Source organism: Petromyzon marinus, chromosome 10, assembly GCF_048934315.1.
Source record: "Petromyzon marinus isolate PM22_M1 ecotype Great Lakes invasive population chromosome 10, UKy_Petmar_22M1.pri1.0, whole genome shotgun sequence".
NCBI lineage: Eukaryota > Metazoa > Chordata > Hyperoartia > Petromyzontiformes > Petromyzontidae > Petromyzon > Petromyzon marinus.
Window position 1 is genome coordinate 18,197,376 of NC_133676.1, and position 20,237 is coordinate 18,217,612.

The window sequence follows — 20,237 nt, forward strand, 5'->3', positions numbered from 1 at the left end:
TGGGTTATTTTCTTTGAACCTATGTGACTTTACCGAAAGACCCAAAGAATATGAATTCCTGCAGTCACGAAAGCTTGAAGTTAAAAAATGCAATTATTATAACAGGAGTGAGAAAGCAATGATGAACGCAGGACAAATGTTGGCATTTTAAATAAGCATTCATTGCACACACAACAAGTGGGATTTGTTTTAATCTTGGCATGAAATATGCACATTATCAAACATCCGCAAATCACTGTCATTAATCTGCATTCATTCAATGATCTTAAATTATTATTGCTATTTCACTGATCACGCACAATAAATAATAGGATAGGTAAAAATAAGGAGCTTTTTTTCATCACGAGCATTAAAACCAGAATTTTAATATTCGATATTCTCAGCTAGCCAACGAATTTGGCAAAAGTTATGTCACTGGTTTCCTTAAAATGTATTCTATTTAAATTAGTGTGCACAATTGTAATAGATGTCCGAACGTCACATGTCTGTGTTAACATCACGATTAGAGCTCAATGGAATCCAAGTTCCACTGTCTACAGTCACCATTCAAATAAGTGCCATTGCCAGCAGCACAAGCGTAGCTGCCACCTCGCAAGGACGCACACTCGTGCGGGGTGGCGCCATCACAAGTGTGCTTCACCAGCGCCCCACACAGCCGACTAACACAAATACGATTGTGTACTTAACTTGGGGGGAATCCTAGGGATCACGGTGGTGAGCAAAATTATGCACGACTCAGAATTCCCATTTTTTTATTCTAAGTGCATGGTCAGCCGACTTAATGGACCATGAGCATTCATACCTACTCATTGGTAGCATCAAAAAAGTGACCATAACTGAACAAACAATTGTGCTATCTATGGGAATTATGTGAACCTGACAACAGTGGGGAGTTCATGAGTGGAATAGAGGACAAGCATCTGAATAGGTGCTTCTCCAGGGAATGACTGGTGAATATAACGCAGGTCCGTCCGTTTGTGCAGCTGTGTCGAACACTTGGTATACCAAAATTGTACACGACCTCTCTATGATGCATTGTTCGAACACTTTCACATGTTGGCCCAGATGGTAATTGAAGTAACAAAGCAAGGTTGGCAGGGGTCTTGCAAGGACACTTTCAACAATGATGAGTGTGGAGGGGCCACGAGTTTCTCCTCACTTCTGCACACAACGCGTTCAGTCTGCAGTGTGTCTGTAGTCACCAGCGTTTCGCTCACTCCGCCTGGTTGCACGTGCCAGCTCCACTGAGCCACGGCCATGCGGCACGGGTCTTCGTGGGGGGAGGCCACCGACTCCACGCGGAGACCTCACTCGTTACTGTGCAGCGCCAGCGCCGACTCCAGCTCCCTCTGCTGGTTCAGCTTGCGGAAGAAGCTCTTCCCAAACTCATAAGTGCTGATCATGATGGCACACGCCGGTGCCACCTTGATAACGCGTGGCAAGAAGCCTGCAGGGGAAATGCCAACTCGATGCGTTCCCATAAAACAAACCTCAGCACTCTCCATCCAGTATCAGCAAGCACAATGGGAACGACGCAGGAAAACTCATGCCGGCATGAAAACAACACTAATACAATTACGACATTACCACGTAATAAACCACACATTCCTATAATTATTTCCATATAAGTGCAATATAAAGAGATCGAATGCATCCGAAAGGATGTGAACCTAGGGGATGGAGTGATGAAATAAAAAAATAACAATGCATGCTGAAGCACATGTGGAAAATACGCACAATGTACGTTCACTTGACTGGGTTTGGCAAAACACTTTTCTGGATTTTCAATAGCACTGAATGGGTATTGTGAAATAGTACCAGATGTTGAAATTCTGCTCCTTAAGAGTGGCCAGAGGATAATAATGAAAGCTAGAATATAAATTTTGACTATTGAATTTGCCAAGACATCTGACAATCTGGGACTTATCTAAGAAACTCAGATCTCGTTTTTTTATTCTCCACTTGGGCTCCTCCATCCTTCATCACTATTATGCCACATTTACAGATTATCCTTTCATCTCTTTATCCTTTTAACTACTTTTGCAATTATATTGCATATTATGCTGTGGTGTATTATGGCTGGCATTCTAAATTTGGTGGTTAGTTGGATATTCTACTTAAATTGCCTTTATCTTGTTTTGTTCCAAGATACCGTCGTCCAGTGTGCAGGCCGTGTAACCGTACAGGGCTCCGTCGGCCGGAGGGGCCCAGGTGCCGTGCTACGACAAGGGGGGAAACTCGACAGTGGGGGCCCCACATGAACCACGCTGCGCCGCCACCACCACCGTGCACACGACTACCCCCACAGGCTAGCAGGAGCACACAAGTGCACAAATCAGCACGCGCACGCAATGACATCGGATGCACACGTACCAGCAAACAGCCCTCTCAAGCCAGACTCCCAGTAAATCCTCTTCATCGCTGCCCAGGTTGAGATGTCACGGAATGCCCCTGCAATGTACAGAGTTTAGATTGAAACGTCAACGGATGGTTCTTCCAATAATTAAAAACACCTAGACTACTGCTAGGCCATGTCACTGCCCCAAAAATGGACAATAGTAGAACACTTACAACAGAAATACCCAGAGGTAATCCGCTGGTTAAGACTACTGTGACCACATGGCAACTGTATCAAGCTTTTGAGTTACAGCTGAGCTCAATCTGCGTGCGCAATTTTGACAAAGTGGAGCATGGTCCAGTGCAGATCTGCCTGTTATGTGAGTAGTAAAGAGAGGCTGGTGAAACATCTCAACCGTCAATCAGAAGCACCAATGTGCAGAAGATTGTGTTTTAAAGCAGCAGTCTTGGTGCTCGCACTCTCAATACAATTTCCCATATGTTGCACATTCCCCCATAAACACATCAATTTTAAAACGTATTCTGTACCTCAAATGGAAGTAAAGATAGGCATGCACCGAGTACATGTCTGGTCTGCAGCAAATGCCTATGTTGGGCTTTGCGTTACAACACCGAAGAGTTCAATATTGAAACGTGGATCAAACCACACTCCGGTACCAAACGTGATGCATCTCATCAGGCAGAGGTGCAAAACAAACCTTTTGTAATCTCCATCTCTCCAAGCTCGATCTGCCTGCGTGTCTTTACAACGTCAAACGGCAACGTGGCGATTCCTGCAAACTGCAACAGCAGAAGATCACTCACACTGTAAAAACACCATCAGTGTTACCCGGCTTCCTCTCCATGACAATTCCTGCGGTCAGACAAACACACCACTCGCGTCCGAAATGCACGTGAATGTGAACACCTCGTAAGATGCAAGTTTCATTGGGAGCATCTGTCTGTGGAGCAGCGCTCAGTTGGACTGGCACCATTTTGTGGACACTGATGATGTTTCAACACCTTACTAAGATTTTACAAAACTGCTCACTCGGATTTGGGTCAAATCACACAAAACCAGCAGCCATAACCTCAACAGCATTGCTAAACCCTTGCGGCTTCATTCTAATTGATTGTTGGGTTAGGCAAAGTAATTATCTGGTCAAATTTCTGTAGTTAAGACCCTAAATCACCCGACACAGCCAAACAAATAAAATTGCCACGTACACAAGCATTTAATAATTATTAATTAGCATGTTAAATGCTTATAAACGTGACACATTAATAATGCTTAGCTGTGTCAGGTGGTGGAGGGTCTTAATGATACACAAATATTGTAGCCAATTAGCTACTGCGCATACTGCATTACTTCAGCCTATGCTCAAAGCAGCAGCAGCAGCAGCAGGCACTGTGGCGCGTGACACATTTGAATTGAGGCTGCTGCTCCGACTGGCTTCACATCTCTCGCGCAAGAGTGGTGCAGGTCGCGAGGATGCACGTTGCTGCGGTGTGCCTGCGCTGTCAGGGGCGCACTCTGCGTGCCGGGCAGTGGAAATGCTTACGGTGCCCGAGACGGCGCCAGATGTGAAATGAATGAGGAATGTTGCCTGGTTCACTCCGGCCGAGCCCATCAAACCGTGCTTTATGAGTTCATAGTTCAGCCAGTAGAGCCCTGCCGATACAATACAGAACCACACGTCCAAAAAGTATAACACGATAAATACGTGGACAATATGCCTCCCTTTGCATGTTTGTTCGTCCACACAAATAAAATTACACATCCCATTGGCCACAAAGCCTTCTGAGGGTGCATAATTGTAGAAGCATTGGCTCAACACAAGTAAACTCTGGACCAGTTTTGGCATTCAATGTCTCATCAGCAGTCAGGCTGGTGAAACTGGCAATGTTTATAAGCAAGGACCCTTCTTGCCAGACATGAGCTCTACTACTTATGAGCTGTCCACACACTGACAGTAACAAACATCATAAACGTCATAACAGTAAAAATATCAGCAGTCAAACGCCAAACTTCTCATGTGATAAACATATACGTAGTTTACAGTGTTTTATTTTAATTTATTTTAGAACAGCACGTCAGTTGCCGCCTTATCACTGTTCTTGTGAACTCAACTCAGCGATTTATCCTCCCATGTTGAGGACTGTCTACCAGACCGTTTCACCTCATCCACACTGTGTTCAACCACCACACTGCAGGTTACAACACTTCTATTTATGCTTCTTCCCTCGCCCTGTTCCACTTTGAAATTCCCTCCCACCGTATAGTTTCCTACACTCCTTTAAGTGTATTACAACGTTGACAGTGCTGTATGTTGCTGGACCCTTGACGTTTTGTGCCCGTATTCAGCGCGCATTCAAGTCGCCCACCTGAAAAAGGAACATCCCTGAAGACGGTGGGCCCCCAGCCTCGCCACAGCGAGCGCCAGCCGTCTTGGGCCAGCGAGTGCCTCACGCACTCAGACAGTTCCTTGTACGTCAGCTGTCGCGACTGCATCTTGGTGCGGATCAGCTCAAGGGGGCTGATGACCGTGACGGCGCCGACTGTGAAACATAAACCAACCTCGATCAAACCTAGCCGTGACACTCAATTGCATTGTAATGATGATAATGATGCAATTAATTTATCCAAGAAAGACTCGCTGAGTCTCAAGACTAATTTTCAGGAAAGTCCTGCATCGGGGTGTTTTAGCAAGTTGTCTGTAAGCAGTATTTTCCCTGTGGAAGGAAATTAGAGTGCCTCGAAACCTCCATATGCGAGATGCTAACAGGCCAGATTTTTACAATGTTGTTGTGTCTGCATATACAGGTTCAAAATCCACTTGTCTGTACTACCATCTTCTGGCAAGCATCCAGATCCGCAGGTATGGAAAATCCATGAATCCGCATGATCCACTAAGCCTTGCCTCCAAAACACACCAGATTGCAGCAGTATGCCACAAACCCGGTCTGTCCATTTAAACAAGCAATCGAAACGGGGCGTGTTGCCTGACATCGCTGGTTTGTGAAAGTGTAACGCACGTCTGGCCACGGCTCCTGCAACGAAAGGGATGGACGGATGCTGGGAGTTGAAGTGTCGCGCAAGGGAATCCCTCAGGAGGTCGTAGCTCGTGAAATAAATCACTGTTGCTGGAACGGCCATAACCCTGGGAAAAAATATTACACAAAAACAACCGCATTCAAGTTAAAACGCCCAACACATCCATTGCTTTGAATATCAATGCAAGCAGATAACACACGTGCATTGTAAAATATTTGCACTGCATTACTAATCGCAGTAGTAATGCATTGAACGGTAGCGCTCCAACGCATGGGCCTATTTGAGGTTGTCTTCATCTGAATGAAACTCCTGAAGTTAATTACTTGAAAGGGCAGAAGCATAAAATAGATTTGTTCCGACTAAGCATATTTAATCAATACATCTATGCAGACACTGCGAAGCACGCGTGTGCTGCTATTGCTTGTTCCCAGCTTGCGGTGTTAAACCTGTGAACACGTTATACTACCAAGCCTGTTTTGGGGCCAATTCGGATCACAGTCACCATGCTCATGCACGCCTCAGAAGTCTGTAGCCACAGTGGTGAATATTCAGTGCGACAGCAGCATGCGGGCATCGTAGACGGATTGAGCAGAAACAGGCCTGTGTCCATTTCTGTTACGTAACTTCGCCACTGCACTGCTTATGTAATCAGTTTTAGTACATCACCCTAAGGTGCATCGTCTGAGCCAATATATTTCCGCAGCATTTGCTTGAGCAGACAAACCCTGCACCGGTATTGAGTCTCATCCACAGCCAAGCCTATTAAATAAATGATGCTGGATCCTCAAATGGTATTGGCAAACGACATTCCTTCAACACCGTGGACCTGTTCGGTGCAAAAGCAGTAAACTTGTACACATTATGTGCTGTCATTAGGGACTGTATTCTATTACCCCTCATCCTTATATGAACCTTAAAACATGCTTGTATAAATATAGTGCACAAGATTTATATTTCGAAGAAGCCACTTCTGACAGCCTTTTCTGCCATTACTTCTCAATTCAATGATGTCTCCCCATGCCACGAGACTAAATGTTTGGATTGGAGATATCAATTACATTAACCTTGTGCTATTACAACATGTCCGACAAGCAACGCAAGCTCATAAAGCAATGTCGATGCAAGGTCTTTTAAATTTCAATTCGGTCCTTAAAAAAGTTAAATAGTGAGCATAAATCAATGCCAACATTTGGACTTTTAAAACCAACACAATCGTCATTAGTCGTTTATTTTGAATTACCCTGAGCCAAGAAGCTCTTAAATCGGGTTTCATCAACAAAAAATAACACCTGTCCGACATACGCACAAGTCACAGTAAAAATGTATCAATACTAAACAATAACAAATATACAAAATAAAAAAAATAGACAGCAAATCATTATCGCAATATAAAATGATCCTCTTTTTTAGCTCTACATCACAATCGTCATTCTGGCAACATTCTTTCATGAACAGAGCCCTGGCCAACTTAGCTGATGGATATAGAGAGAGGGATAACTCACAGAGTGGGCTGCAGGCCGCTCCATAACGACGCAACCCCCTCATGACGAACGATCTGGACAAAAGCATCCTGCAACACAGGGGTTGGTTCACAACAATTAGGCTTTCAGTGCCCTGACAGCTTCACAAATGTTACCATTTTTAACAGCTGCAGAAAACCATTCACAACAATTAGGCTGCGACGACTCTTCCCAATTAGATGTTGCATTTAGTGTGTTCCTCTCCTGACAAAGGTTGCTCTCCCGTCTTGTGAAAGTCATGCTAGTCACGCTCCCTCAGCACTTCACGCTTCTTGTCAGTCACTCTTATTAAAAAAATGCACACAAGCTTACACAATGAGCGGCCGCAGGTGTATATAGAAGAGTACACGTGTGTCGACAGTAATGCAACAACTCATGTGTGTGGGGGCACACAACAGTGCAACCCGCTAGGCTCCAACAGTCGTGATGCTGTGTCAGCAGTCTGCAATTACTGTGTGGCCAAATGGGAACCCCCGCAGCTGGTCACAGCCATGCCGTTATACTTTGGTCTAACTACACCAATGGTAAAGAATGGTAAAACCAGATACACCAGTCCATCCAGAGGAGTTCATAAGTGGTACTATTTAGCAAGCAAGTCCTACGCAGCCCCTGCTCACCAGTGTGCCATTGACGTATCCTGGTGCTGGTTTGTACCAGGCCTTGGAGTTGCCATTCATGCAGACACAAAGATGATCCATCAGCCCGTTGCAATAAACAAAACACTTGCCTGCAAAACAACAAGACACAGGCAGGCAAAACTTTCAACTATGGCCACAACATCAATATTTCACTTAACACGTTGGTTTTTTCAGCGAATATTTTGAGAAGCTGGGATAGGTGACAAAAGTTATTCTGTCTTCCTGGATTTTATTCCTGTATCTAATTGCTATACTTGCGAATTGTTCTTCGCCTCACTGGCAAGTTGCAAGTGAGGTGAAGCAATGATATTCGGCACGTTAATTGCTTGTACACGTCACAATTACATTTGTTCGGAAATAACAGGTGGTGGATGATCTTTTGAAAGAAATTTGGCCAGATCATTGGGCCATAACTCAACTATAAATCTATTATGAATAAAATCATACTGTGCAAACCTACAATTCTCCAACCTAACACAAGTAAACTATGTAGTTTAATTACCGTATATGTGTAGGTGCCATCCTCTCAGTGGGCTTACTGATACGCGATTATTTCAGCTATCCATGCAGCTCAGCTATGGCTTGAGCTGCTCAGTTGCTTCAGGCTCAGCTCATTGAAATCTTGAGCATGGCTGGGACTACACTCAATCGCCTCAAGTAAGCAAGTCTTTGAGCCGGAGCCAAGCCCGAGCCGAGCCGTGACTACGAATGCGGGCCTGAGACAATGAATGACAAACAGACGTCCTCGCGGTCGCAGGGAAGTGTCTGCACTGCAACGAGAGGATCCCGCACTCCACTATGAGGCCGACCCCTCCACAGCGCACACGCCGTACACGCGGCACAGTGCACCCTGCATTGACAACAACGGACATCGCTCTGCATCAGGCGACGTCACCCAAGCACTGGGGCCCACTCGTCGCTTCTCTCCTATGCATCATCGCTGGGAAGATGATGCGAAATGTGTAATATCAAACTCTCTCTCCAATCCACAATGCGGACAATTCAAATATCCCCCAATAGTATTTACTGATTAATCGACTTTTACAGGGCTGTGACATGGCCTAGTGCTAGCACGTTCACCACTTGTTGCAGAGGTTCAGGATTCAAATCCAGCGGCCATCCAGGTTATTGCTCCAGGAGCAATAATTATAACAATATGCACCATCAACTTCACAGTGGCCATAAAATGTCATATGACGTCATTCGCAAGAGTAGGCCATTGTGTGCCATTGTCAGGGTCAAAATGTTACCAACTCTCAGACAAAGCAATTGAATGGCAAAAATCACTCACTCTTGAATATCCAATAGCTGCTCTTGATAGGCCATAATAAACAAGATTTGTATTGAATGTAATAGCTCAAGTAGCACAAATATGCCACTTGTGGCTCTGAATCAATATTAGTAAAAAGGGCCTTTGAAGGTCTGGATGCCTTATGGCATGCAGGGACAACAACAATTTCATAAGGCAGCATTTATCAATTGTGCATCTCAAAAATCTGGCCATTACAACTTCCATACCATTTTGACAATGACTGAAGACATTGTAGCCAGCAAGCGGAGCATGAAGGCAGCGAACAGGAGGTTGATTGGCAATTCACACACAAATTCATACAGCAAACTACATTCAACTGCAATTGCCAGTGACGCCCTGGGATCTCTTTCACCAGGTGTTCTCAAGCAGGGCTCCACAAACCTCGTGAGGATGTGGTAACAATCAGGGGGGCTGTGGAAGACCAAGCATCCACAGCAATAAGCATGGGGGGGGGGCTGCAAGAGGTCAAGGGATTCGTATTTAGAGGTCCACGAAAGAGAGCAATGCTTGGTGAAGCGTTGGATGAACAAGCACTCCCCATTATACCACTTCAACATATCATATTTCCACATTTCCATCTGCACAAAAACAAAAATGTTCACTGTGAGACACCAATGAAGCTTGGAGGAAGCTGTGGTACTCGAAAAGATCCCTAATCCAGAAAATCAACAATGATTGGGGCATATATTTTATAGCACAAATCCCCCTCAGTTGCAAGTTGATGAGATGTGAATTATGTTACTCCAAGTGAACGATGACTGGTAGCTAGTTCTACACAAATATATCCCCCATAAGGCCACACCGACTGCTGGGCAAGTGGTGTCGGTGAGCACCAATTAAGGCTGGCACGGTGCACAATGGACTGCTGTGGCCAGCACCACACCAGGCTGCCTGTGTCTCTTCGGTCCTGATATTTACACACTGCAACAAGTATTCATTTAAGGCTGAATCCACTTAGAGGAGACCCAGGAAAGGTTTCAGATGCCACATGCCACTGATGTTATCCATCACCTGGCATCGAACTCTGGCGTAGTGCAGGGTGCTAACCACTGTGGCACCACTGCAGCATTGCATACATAGACACACGTGCCGAAACCATCGCACACGCACATGGCAACGCGAGACATTAAGAATGCAAAATGAAAGGGATGCTCAATCAAAGGTGAAAGCTTGACCTTTGGCAAACACCACAAACATTGATTGCTGCGCATATAGTCGCCATCACACTCGAGTTATACTGCAATTACCTTTGTAAAACGGAGTCTGCTGAGCTTGAAGCCTTATTTTTACCACATCCAATGGAGTTACTGCAAAATAAAACACAAAGAGCAAGGTTAAATGTGCCAGCTACATACAGGATCGGTTTCATGTGTGTGCGAACATCACTTGCTTCCAATTATTAGCAAAAAATATCAACGCCAGTAAATTGCCAAGGCAGTATATTGCAGCTATTTGTTCAGTATGTGAATGTGGTTCTCAATATACATTTAATGTAGACTCAAATAACCGCACTGGTTAGGGGAAAGGAACACATGTGCAATCGGGGTGATGAATGGCACAGGCAAGGGAAGGAGACGGGGCTGTTGGGTTTAGTGGCCGACAGTGTGAGCAAGGTGCAGATGAGCTACTAATTAATTAATAAATGTGAACAATAACTTCGTACATTTGGTATTAATTCCATTCTTATAGCGAAGGTTATCATGAAAGTGCTGTTTCACACAAAGTCTGCAGTAGTTTCACAGTAGGGGCGATGAAGTTGCTGTGTGTTTACCCAACCGAGTAGTGTGTGGGTTGTTTTAGTGTTTGGCGTGATGGCCTGCGCTGATGGGAGAACATGTTGTCGGTGTGGTCAGCACTGTGTATGCACTTTCTCAACATATCCTCGTGCCGCCGATTTCAAAAGAGAAAATACAGATAAAGGAAGATGCCTCTGCTACACATGTTTAACCAAGGGCCCAACGGTCCTAATTGCTCTTAGCGATCATGTACACGTCCGTCTGTAAAGACTTAAAATATATAATGGGGGAAAGCCCTAATTCAAGATAAACAAAAATTTCAACCAGCACAAACAATTCCACAAATTTAAGTATACTCATAACGCTATTGAAGTGAAGGGGATTGGAGATGAGTATGGCTCAGGTTCAATGCCAGAGGCTCACATACAAAATAAGCACTAAGTCTCCATTTGAACTTTAGGGTCCAAGGCTTATGGAGGTTCGCAGTCTCCTGAGTAATTAATTTTGAAGTTCAGTGACAATGTACGTGCTAAAGGGACAGTAAGTGTAACGCACTTTAGTATTGTTTTATCTCGGGGTCAATGCCAATCTCAAGAGCACCAGACAGGAACCAATGCTGCTGGAATAATGCACGCCCAGAAGGCCATGTGGGTGATGGAACGTGTAAAAAACACATTTGTATTTTACGTGAAGGCACATATGTAAAGGAGGCGTATTGTCTGCTTGTTTATTTTGTTGATTATATTCTCAACAATGACGGCTAATGATTAGTTTGTGGGATGGTAAAGGAGGCTGAGGGGTTGACTCGTGAACGTCAAGGTCTCCCTCGTGCTATTCCCTCGTGTTTGTAGGATTTTTCGTACCATATGCGGCTAACCTATGCTCCACGCGATTTAAATTCACTCATGTGCGGTTGTGCGGTCTGAAGTGGGACAACACTGTGTACCGTGTGCTCTGTGTGTGCTCAGTGTGTACTGTGTGTGCTGTGTCTACTGCACAAGCGCTGCTCGGGAGGCAGTCGTGCAGCGGTGGTGTTGGTGGTGCATCGTGGCTTGGGTGCCAGTGTGGTGGTGCATGCTACGCGGTTTCGCTGTGTGCCCATTTTATTTTAAAAGCATCTGCAGTATAAAGCGTGGGAAACCTGTAACTCAGTTTAACACGTAGGCTTTCGCGACCAATATTATTCATAATAAAGGTTTTTGGGTTAGATCGCGTTTATTTATAAATGTGTCGTAACCCTCCACCACCCGACACGGCCAATCAGCAAAAAAAGTGTCACGTTGACAAAAGACAAATAATTCACTACTTCAGCCCACCGGTGTGTTGAAGAGTTAATCCAAATTTACAGTTTGAGTACGACGTTTCGCTGGTAAATACTTCCAGCATTATCGGGCAATTCGCCAGAATGGTAAAGCCCTCGCTTGCTCCCGGTTTTATATAGAGCAGCAGGGTGACGTCATCACTTAACTCATCAGGTGCAGTGATTAGAGGCGGAGGGGGGGGTAATGTAACTCATTTAATGGACTGGTTTTCCAGCAATTAATCGGTGCTTTCTGGCATACTATCTGCCTCGTACCTCCAATTCGCACGGTTGGCTATGTACGGTGCAAAACAAGTTCAACATACACACGTCAGCACAGTAATTTTTTTAAAATATCACTAAATATTCCAATAAAAATATTACTTTTAACGAAAAGATCCATCATCGAAATGTGCCTTGTGGAATGTTACAATCTTCATAAAGTGTGGCATGACTGACTCGTATTGCAGACATGAGGGTTGCCCTCAAGTTAATCAGATGGGTGTGTTCAAGAAAAGGAGTTTCTGCAATCCCCCACACGTCTGCTCGGGACACTTGCCAAAGTCGATCGGTTGCAACAGACATCCCAGTGTACCCTGCATATGCACTCACTTCAGCTGGCATATAGAGATTCTGTCCTCACTGTGCACTGCTCTTGGCATGTTCATGAAGTGGTAACCATTCTGTATGTGTCTCGTGCTCCATAGCCAGTTTTATATATAAAAAAAGTAGTTTCGCACACATTACAATCGTTAAAGCTGTGAAAAACGAAAATAGTTGACGTTACACCACAAGCTGTGTCTGCTGCAGACGTGACTTTGGGAAGGGTTGGGATTGTGTCCAATGGGGCACAGCCCTCAAGCACACGCCCCTGGTGTTTACCCCGAGAGAGATGACAGCAAGGCGCTGCCATGTGGAGGAGGGCTTACGGATCCATGCAAGTGCGGTGGGCCGGCTACAAATGAGCAGACGGCGAATCTGCACTGCGAACCCACTCTTGAGATTCGAGCAATGCTGTCCGCATTCCCTGCTCGCGCTAGCAAGACATTGGATCTCAATGGCATCTATAACTGGACGCGTGAGAGAACAACACCACGGTTAGACCCAACATGCAGTTCGGCGGGTGTGACGAACTGGCTGTGAGAGTGTGTGGACTATGAGAGTGATGAGTGTATGTGGAATAAAATAGTATCGAGTGTGAGTGTGGATTATAAGAACATCAAGTGTGAGTGGACTATAATAGTAACGAGTGTGGCTTGAAATTACATCAAATATGCTTCTTTGTATTCGATCATTATTATATATCTAAATGTACAACCATTGCCCCTGTTTTACAGTGATATAGTAATGTATGTTTAAGATGCTTTCTTGTTCATGTTTTGTTTGTTGCGGTTGCACCCGATTCAAGAGCTGAATGGCTCACAGGGCTATACCAAATAAATGAAACTGAAAACTGAAATATGTATTTATTGTTGTGTTAATGTATTGTTTGTCTTTAGTGAGCCGGCATTCCTGGTGCAGAAATTGTTATTTTAAATAATAACTTACAAACCAAATGTTTAATATGCTCTACCTCGAGAGTCTGATTCTGTTTTATCGGATTCACAGCGAAACCAGCGGCACCACACTTTATCACTGGAACCTTTCTATCTTCTTACAATTGGAACTGTGTGGCTAAGTGCTTTCGAGGCAAATATCAAACGAATATCAAACATCCAATCAACTTATCTTCGGTTCACAAGAAGATATAGTCAATGATAGATCACCTATTATTGACACGGCACTTGGAGCTGTGTAAATTGTGGCTTATTATTTAACATTTATGTTCAAATCTTTCTATTCACATGACCTCGAGTACGTCTCCCTTGACGAGTAAGCACTCCGTAAACTCCGATATGTTTTGCTAAAGCTTTAATAATTAACATCTCTGATGCGACAGGCTTCAATTTCATCGACAGACATAACTTGGCAGCGAGTCGGTTGAGGCGTGGAGAGTATGTTTGCTGAATAAGGGCCGATGGCCGAAACTTCGCCCAAACAGTATATTGCTATCATTTTACGGCCACGATGTTATTGAGGAATGTGTTGATTTTGTTTAGTTATTTGTGCGCCACTGTCAACGCAGCAGCATTATCAACTCCAGTAAAGTGTTTATTATCAACTCCAGTAAAGTGTTTATTATCAACTCCAGTAAAGTGTTTATTATCAACTCCAGTAAAGTGTTTATTATCAACTCCAGTAAAGTGTTTATTAAGTGACGGGTGAAGCAGTCGGGGTTAGTCCCCGTGTCTCAAGGCGTCCCATCTGTAGGGGCCGAGCACGTGGTGGGGGCCTAGTACGTGGTGGGGGCCTAGTACGTGGTGGGGGCCGAGTACGTGGTGGGGGCATAGTAAGTGGTGGGGGCCGAGTACGTGGTGGGGGCCGAGTACGTGGTGGGGGCCTAGTAAGTGGTGGGGGCCGAGTACGTGGTGGGGGCATAGTAAGTGGTGGGGGCCTAGTACGTGGTGGGGGCCTAGTAAGTGGTGGGGGCCGAGTACGTGGTGGGGGCCGAGTACGTGGTGGGGGCCTAGTAAGTGGTGGGGGCCTAGTACGTGGTGGGGGCCGAGTACGTGGTGGGGGCCGAGTACGTGGTGGGGGCATAGTAAGTGGTGGGGGCATAGTAAGTGGTGGGGGCCGAGTACGTGGTGGGGGCCTAGTAAGTGGTGGGGGCATAGTAAGTGGTGGGGGCCGAGTACGTGGTGGGGGCCTAGTAAGTGGTGGGGGCCGAGTACGTGGTGGGGGCCGAGTACGTGGTGGGGGCCTAGTAAGTGGTGGGGGCATAGTAAGTGGTGGGGGCCGAGTACGTGGTGGGGGCCTAGTAAGTGGTGGGGGCATAGTAAGTGGTGGGGGCCGAGTACGTGGTGGGGGCCTAGTAAGTGGTGGGGGCATAGTAAGTGGTGGGGGCCGAGTACGTGGTGGGGGCCGAGTACGTGGTGGGGGCCTAGTAAGTGGTGGGGGCCTAGTAAGTGGTGGGGGCCGAGTACGTGGTGGGGGCCGAGTACGTGGTGGGGGCATAGTAAGTGGTGGGGGCCTAGTAAGTGGTGGGGGCCTAGTAAGTGGTGGGGGCCTAGTACGTGGTGGGGGCCTAGTAAGTGGTGGGGGCCGAGTACGTGGTGGGGGCCGAGTACGTGGTGGGGGCATAGTAAGTGGTGGGGGCCGAGTAAGTGGTGGGGGCCTAGTACGTGGTGGGGGCCGAGTACGTGGTGGGGGCCGAGTACGTGGTGGGGGCATAGTAAGTGGTGGGGGCCTAGTACGTGGTGGGGGCCTAGTAAGTGGTGGGGGCCGAGTACGTGGTGGGGGCATAGTAAGTGGTGGGGGCCTAGTACGTGGTGGGGGCCTAGTACGTGGTGGGGGCCTAGTACGTGGTGGGGGCCTAGTAAGTGGTGGGGGCCGAGTACGTGGTGGGGGCATAGTAAGTGGTGGGGGCCTAGTACGTGGTGGGGGCCTAGTACGTGGTGGGGGCCTAGTACGTGGTGGGGGCCTAGTACGTGGTGGGGGCCTAGTAAGTGGTGGGGGCCGAGTACGTGGTGGGGGCATAGTACGTGGTGGGGGCCGAGTACGTGGTGGGGGCCTAGTACGTGGTGGGGGCCGAGTACGTGGTGGGGGCCGAGTACGTGGTGGGGGCCGAGTAAGTGGTGGGGGCCGAGTACGTGGTGGGAGCCGAGTACGTGGTGGGGGCCTAGTAAGTGGTGGGGGCCGAGTACGTGGTGGGAGCCGAGTACGTGGTGGGGGCCTAGTAAGTGGTGGGGGCCGAGTATGTGGTGGGGTGACAAGGTGACACTGCGGAATGCGCTCCTTGTGCCGTTTTCACGCAGTCGCTGTGAGTGTGCATTCCGTCCGTGGCGGCGGTCACACGCTCTGAGTTCACCGCCCCCATCACACAGCTCGCTCGTCACGCCACGGGGACGCGGGGCGGCTTGTGCGAGGTGACCGCTGGGCCCCTCACCACCCAGCGCCACTCGTCATCATTACGCAACGGGGCACGGTGAAACACCAATTCCAGATGATGCACTCTCGTTCAACAGTACTGTTACTTACTACCTTACTGCTACTCCACTTGCAACCTCACCGCTAACTCAAATATACCAACACTCGCCATTCGCCACTAAGTGACGGTGACGTCACCACGGCGCCTGTGCCAGGCCAAGTGCACTTCGAGTCCACGTGAAGTGAAGAAGGCTCGCTCACAGGTCACGGGACAGACCCAGGTGCTATGGGTTGACTGACTGAAATGACTGATAGATGTAGCACCTGTGCCCCCTCCTCAAATAAACACTCACTGCCTCAAATATACACCCACGACCTCTCGCACTCGCCTCTCCCTCACAATCCCACTCATCCTTGCATCCACTGCCTCATTCACTTCTCATTCGCTCGATTACAGGACGACTCTTCGTGCCTGTAGCCCGTTCTCTCTCACCCCGCTGTTTCCCTTGTCCCCTGGCCCGGACTTACCGAAGAGCGATGTGAGCAGCGCGCCCGAGCCGGACGCCGCCATCTGCTGTAGCGGCGAGATGCCGCTGCTGTGCTGGGCCTCCATGCCTGGCGCCGCGTGCAGCTCCGCTCCCGCGATAATCCCCACGCTGCTCCCCTCTTTGCTCCACTCTGCTCCACTCTCTTCTTCCCACTGCTCCCCTCGCTGCTCTCCAAGCTGCTCCCCTCTGCTCAACTTTCTTCTCCTCTCTCTGCTCCCCGCTGCTCCCCTCACTGCTCCCCGCTGCTCCCCTCTGCTCCCCTCACTGCCCCCCTCGCTGCTCCCCTCACTGCTCCCCACTGCTCCACTCTCTGCTCCCCGCTGCTCCCCGCTGCTCCCCACTGTTCCCCTCGCTGCTTTCCACTGCTCCCCTCTCTGCTCTCCGCTGTTCCCCTCTGCTCCCCTCACTGCTCCGCACTGCTCCCCTCACTGCTCCACTCTGCTCCACTCTCTTCTCCCCACTGTTCCCCTCGCTGCTTCCCACTGTTCCACTCTCTGCTGCCCGCTGCTCCCCTCTCTGCTTCCCGCTGCTCCCCTCTCTGCTCCCCGCTGCTCCCCTCTCTGCTGCCCGCTGCTCCCCTCACTGCTCCCGTCACTGCTCCCCGCTGCTCCCCTCTCTGCTGCCCGCTGCTCCCCTCACTGCTCCCCTCTCTGCTGCCCGCTGCTCCCCTCTCTGCTCCCCGCTGCTCCCCGCTGCTCCCCGCTGCTCCCCTCTCTGCTCCTCTCACTGCTCCCCTCTCTGCTCCCCACTCTGCTCCCCTCTCTGCTCCCCTCACTGCTCCCCACTGCTCTCCCCACTGCTCTCCCCACTGCTCTCCCCACTGCTCTCCCCACTGCTCTCCCCACTGCTCACCTCACTGCTCACCTCACTGCTCACCTCACTGCTCCCCGCTGCTCCGCTCTCTGCTCCCCTCACTGCTCCCCTCTCTGCTCCCCTCTCTGCTCCCCGCTGCTCACCTCACTGCTCCCCGCTGCTCCGCTCGCCGCCGACTGCGGCCACGCGCTCCGCACGGACGCGGCTTCCGTGGGCGGGGCCCTGCAGCTCCGGCGGCGGCGCCTGATTGGCCAATGAGCGCTAACATCATCGGTGCCCGAGCTCCGAGGTCAAAACGTCATTTTGACGCAACGATGCTAAATGACGTCATTTTCCGTGGCGCCGAGAGGCGTCAGTGAAGAAACGTCACTTGCTGGGGCTCCGGGACGTCACTGGCAAGGCGTTAAGTGACGTCACTGTCCTGTCACGCACGTGGATTCAGAGAGCGCGTGGGACGGGCGTCGAGTCAAAACGAGCGACGCCTCCTCTTCATCACGTGCCGCTGTCCAATGTGGCACCCCTCTGGGAGGACTTGGACCCTCTTGACTCTCCCTCATCTCTGTGACGGCCTCGCTCGGCACCTCGCCTCCCTTTAGATGCCTCCCCTTGACTCATCTTCCGAGAATCACTGCTGGGGAGCATCTGAACCGCATGTCGGCCTGTGGAACTGTTCACACGGGTTCTGGACGCTGTTGTGCTGTGTTGAAAATACAAATACAATAAAAATTCGAAACTGCGTGGCAAGGCAAGATAAGTCCGGAACAGAGTCAATCACGGTTCCTTTAACGTCCATTGTGAAGCAGACGGCGCAGAGTATTTTACGATAAATACACCCGCATTATTAACCAGCGGCGAACGCAGGCTTTGCCGCTGCCAATAATAGTATCATTCGCTACGCAGTCCCGCATGTACCGCTACAGTTCGTGCGTCTGTTCGAGTGTCCTAGCCCCGCAATGTGCTGTGCGTTGAGCAGTTTATTTTTGCAAGGCGCTGCTTAGTAGTGGATCCATGACTGTTCATACCACAGGAGCCGGCACGCATACAAGAAATACTGCTTTACAGCGGGGAGCCAGGACATTAATGTTATCTAGCAAAAGCTGATGTTTGCATTTGATTTACGACACATTCCTCAATGGGATGATGAATAGTATAATTAGTGGCTCCAACGTGCAGGGCGCAGCAGCAGCTGTAGCAGGGGAGAGGTGGGGGAGGGGAATGCGGCTGGGCCTGCAGATCGCACGGGTGGTGGCGGGGTCATTTCTCACACCTCCTTGGGTCCGCACGGGGTGATGATGGCAGGAGGAGGAGCATTGAGGATAAGTGATGGCGGTACGCCGCAGTGATGGTTGAGGGTGCATGGAGATGGTAAGGATTTATGTTGCGATGATGAGGGTTAGATGATGGTTCGGGGTTTCATGATGAAAGGGTACGATGATAATTATTTAAAAGAAAAACAAAGAAAAATTCGGTGATGGTAATGATTATGTGATGTTTCGATTTAAAGCTTTCGTGACTGCAATGATTCATCTTCTTTGGTTCTTTCGGTAAAGTCACGTAGAATGAGAATAAAATAATAAATTGATAAAATAAAATAACAATAATATTCTCACGACGTTTCGGCCACAACACAAGCGGCCTTCATCAGGTGAAGGGACGAGACTGTCTGGTAGGACAGCGCTGGAGTGAAAGAGCCACGTTCAGATCACGGCCTTTAAGCTGTGTGAGAGGAACAAAGCGCCTTGACAAAGGAATTAGCATATAATTTAGCATTGAAATGGCTGAATGATTAGCTTGTGACTGGTCACAGAAATAGTTATGTTAAAAGTTAAAGCATACACATCCGCAGAGGCACCCCTTGACAATGGAATTAGCATAGAATTTAGCATTGAAATAGCTAAGTTAAAGCATACACATCCGCAGAGGCACCCCTTGACAATGGAATTAGCATAGAATTTAGCATTGAAATAGCTGCGTGATTAGCTTGTAACTGCTCACAGAAATAGCTACGTTAAAGTCAGACCATACACATTCACCGAGGCACTTAGTAAAAATCAAACAGGAGAATTAATCATTGAAATAACTAGGCGAATTTAGCATTGAAATAACTGAGTGATTAGCTAGTGACTGGTCACAGAAATGACTATGTTGAAGTCAAGGCCTACACATCTGAGCTATTCACAGTACTATATAGTGAACCAATAAAAACTAAAATATAAATTACCTTAATATTATCAATAAACTCTATATTCTCCAATCAGCTAAGCTACCAACAATAAGTCGTTATATATCACAATGCTATATGGCGAAAAAATGGGTGGATTCTTACCCTCAACTTTAGCACCACGGATAGCTACGGGCCCCGTTCAGACGGACGAGTTCGTCCATGGTCGGAACAGAGGAGGGGGAGAGAGACAGCTGCGAGGCCCTAGTATACTCCATGTTGTAAAACCATACCATTAACCGTGGTGTGAGAGGTATTAAGAGTCAATGCTGGCGAAAGAGCTGCGGTCTGAAGGTCATCGTAAAAATACAATTAATTAAGAACAGAAATGATTTAAAACATCTTTCCAGTGGTTACTAAGCCAGAATCCATCTTCTCGGTTGAAATTGTCTCTGTGCTTATATATGTGAATGGCCTCATGAACGAATCTCTCATGGTAGCCAGTTGGTTTGCAAAGAACCTCCGTCTTGGAGAAGTCAATGTCATGTGAGCCCACTGAATTATAACAGTGATCTGCCACGGCAGAGGAGTTCGTCCTACCGTGTTTCAAGTCTGCTTTATGTTCGCGGATGCGGTCCGAGATATGTCTTTTGGTTTCTCCAATGTAGCTACTACCACAGAGGCACTTTAGTTTGTAAACGCCCGGGTACTGTATGTCTGGAACAGCATCTTTTACAGATGGAACTAAATCACGGATTTTATGTACTGTGTTGAATCGGACCTGGATCTTGTGTTTATTCAGGATTTTGGAGATCTTTTTAGTGACCCCTGCAATGTAGGGTAAGGTGATG

At 47.9% G+C, this 20,237-nt stretch overlaps 1 protein-coding gene across 1 annotated transcript; it reads right to left on the minus strand.

Moving 5' to 3' along the window:
- Nucleotides 1–175: 175 nt before the first annotated feature.
- Nucleotides 176–17,033, minus strand: LOC116940785 (mitochondrial glutathione transporter SLC25A40). The gene is made up of 10 exons (XM_032950983.2): nucleotides 16,393–17,033; nucleotides 10,110–10,169; nucleotides 7,530–7,639; nucleotides 6,895–6,962; nucleotides 5,374–5,498; nucleotides 4,723–4,896; nucleotides 3,900–4,009; nucleotides 3,057–3,138; nucleotides 2,374–2,451; nucleotides 176–1,447 (listed from the first exon to the last, which is right to left on the minus strand). The coding sequence occupies exons 1-10, from the start codon at nucleotides 16,475–16,477 to the stop codon at nucleotides 1,308–1,310; spliced, it is 1,032 nt and encodes a 343-aa protein (XP_032806874.1). The 5' UTR covers nucleotides 16,478–17,033; the 3' UTR covers nucleotides 176–1,307.
- Between the last annotated feature and the right edge of the window lie 3,204 nt (nucleotides 17,034–20,237).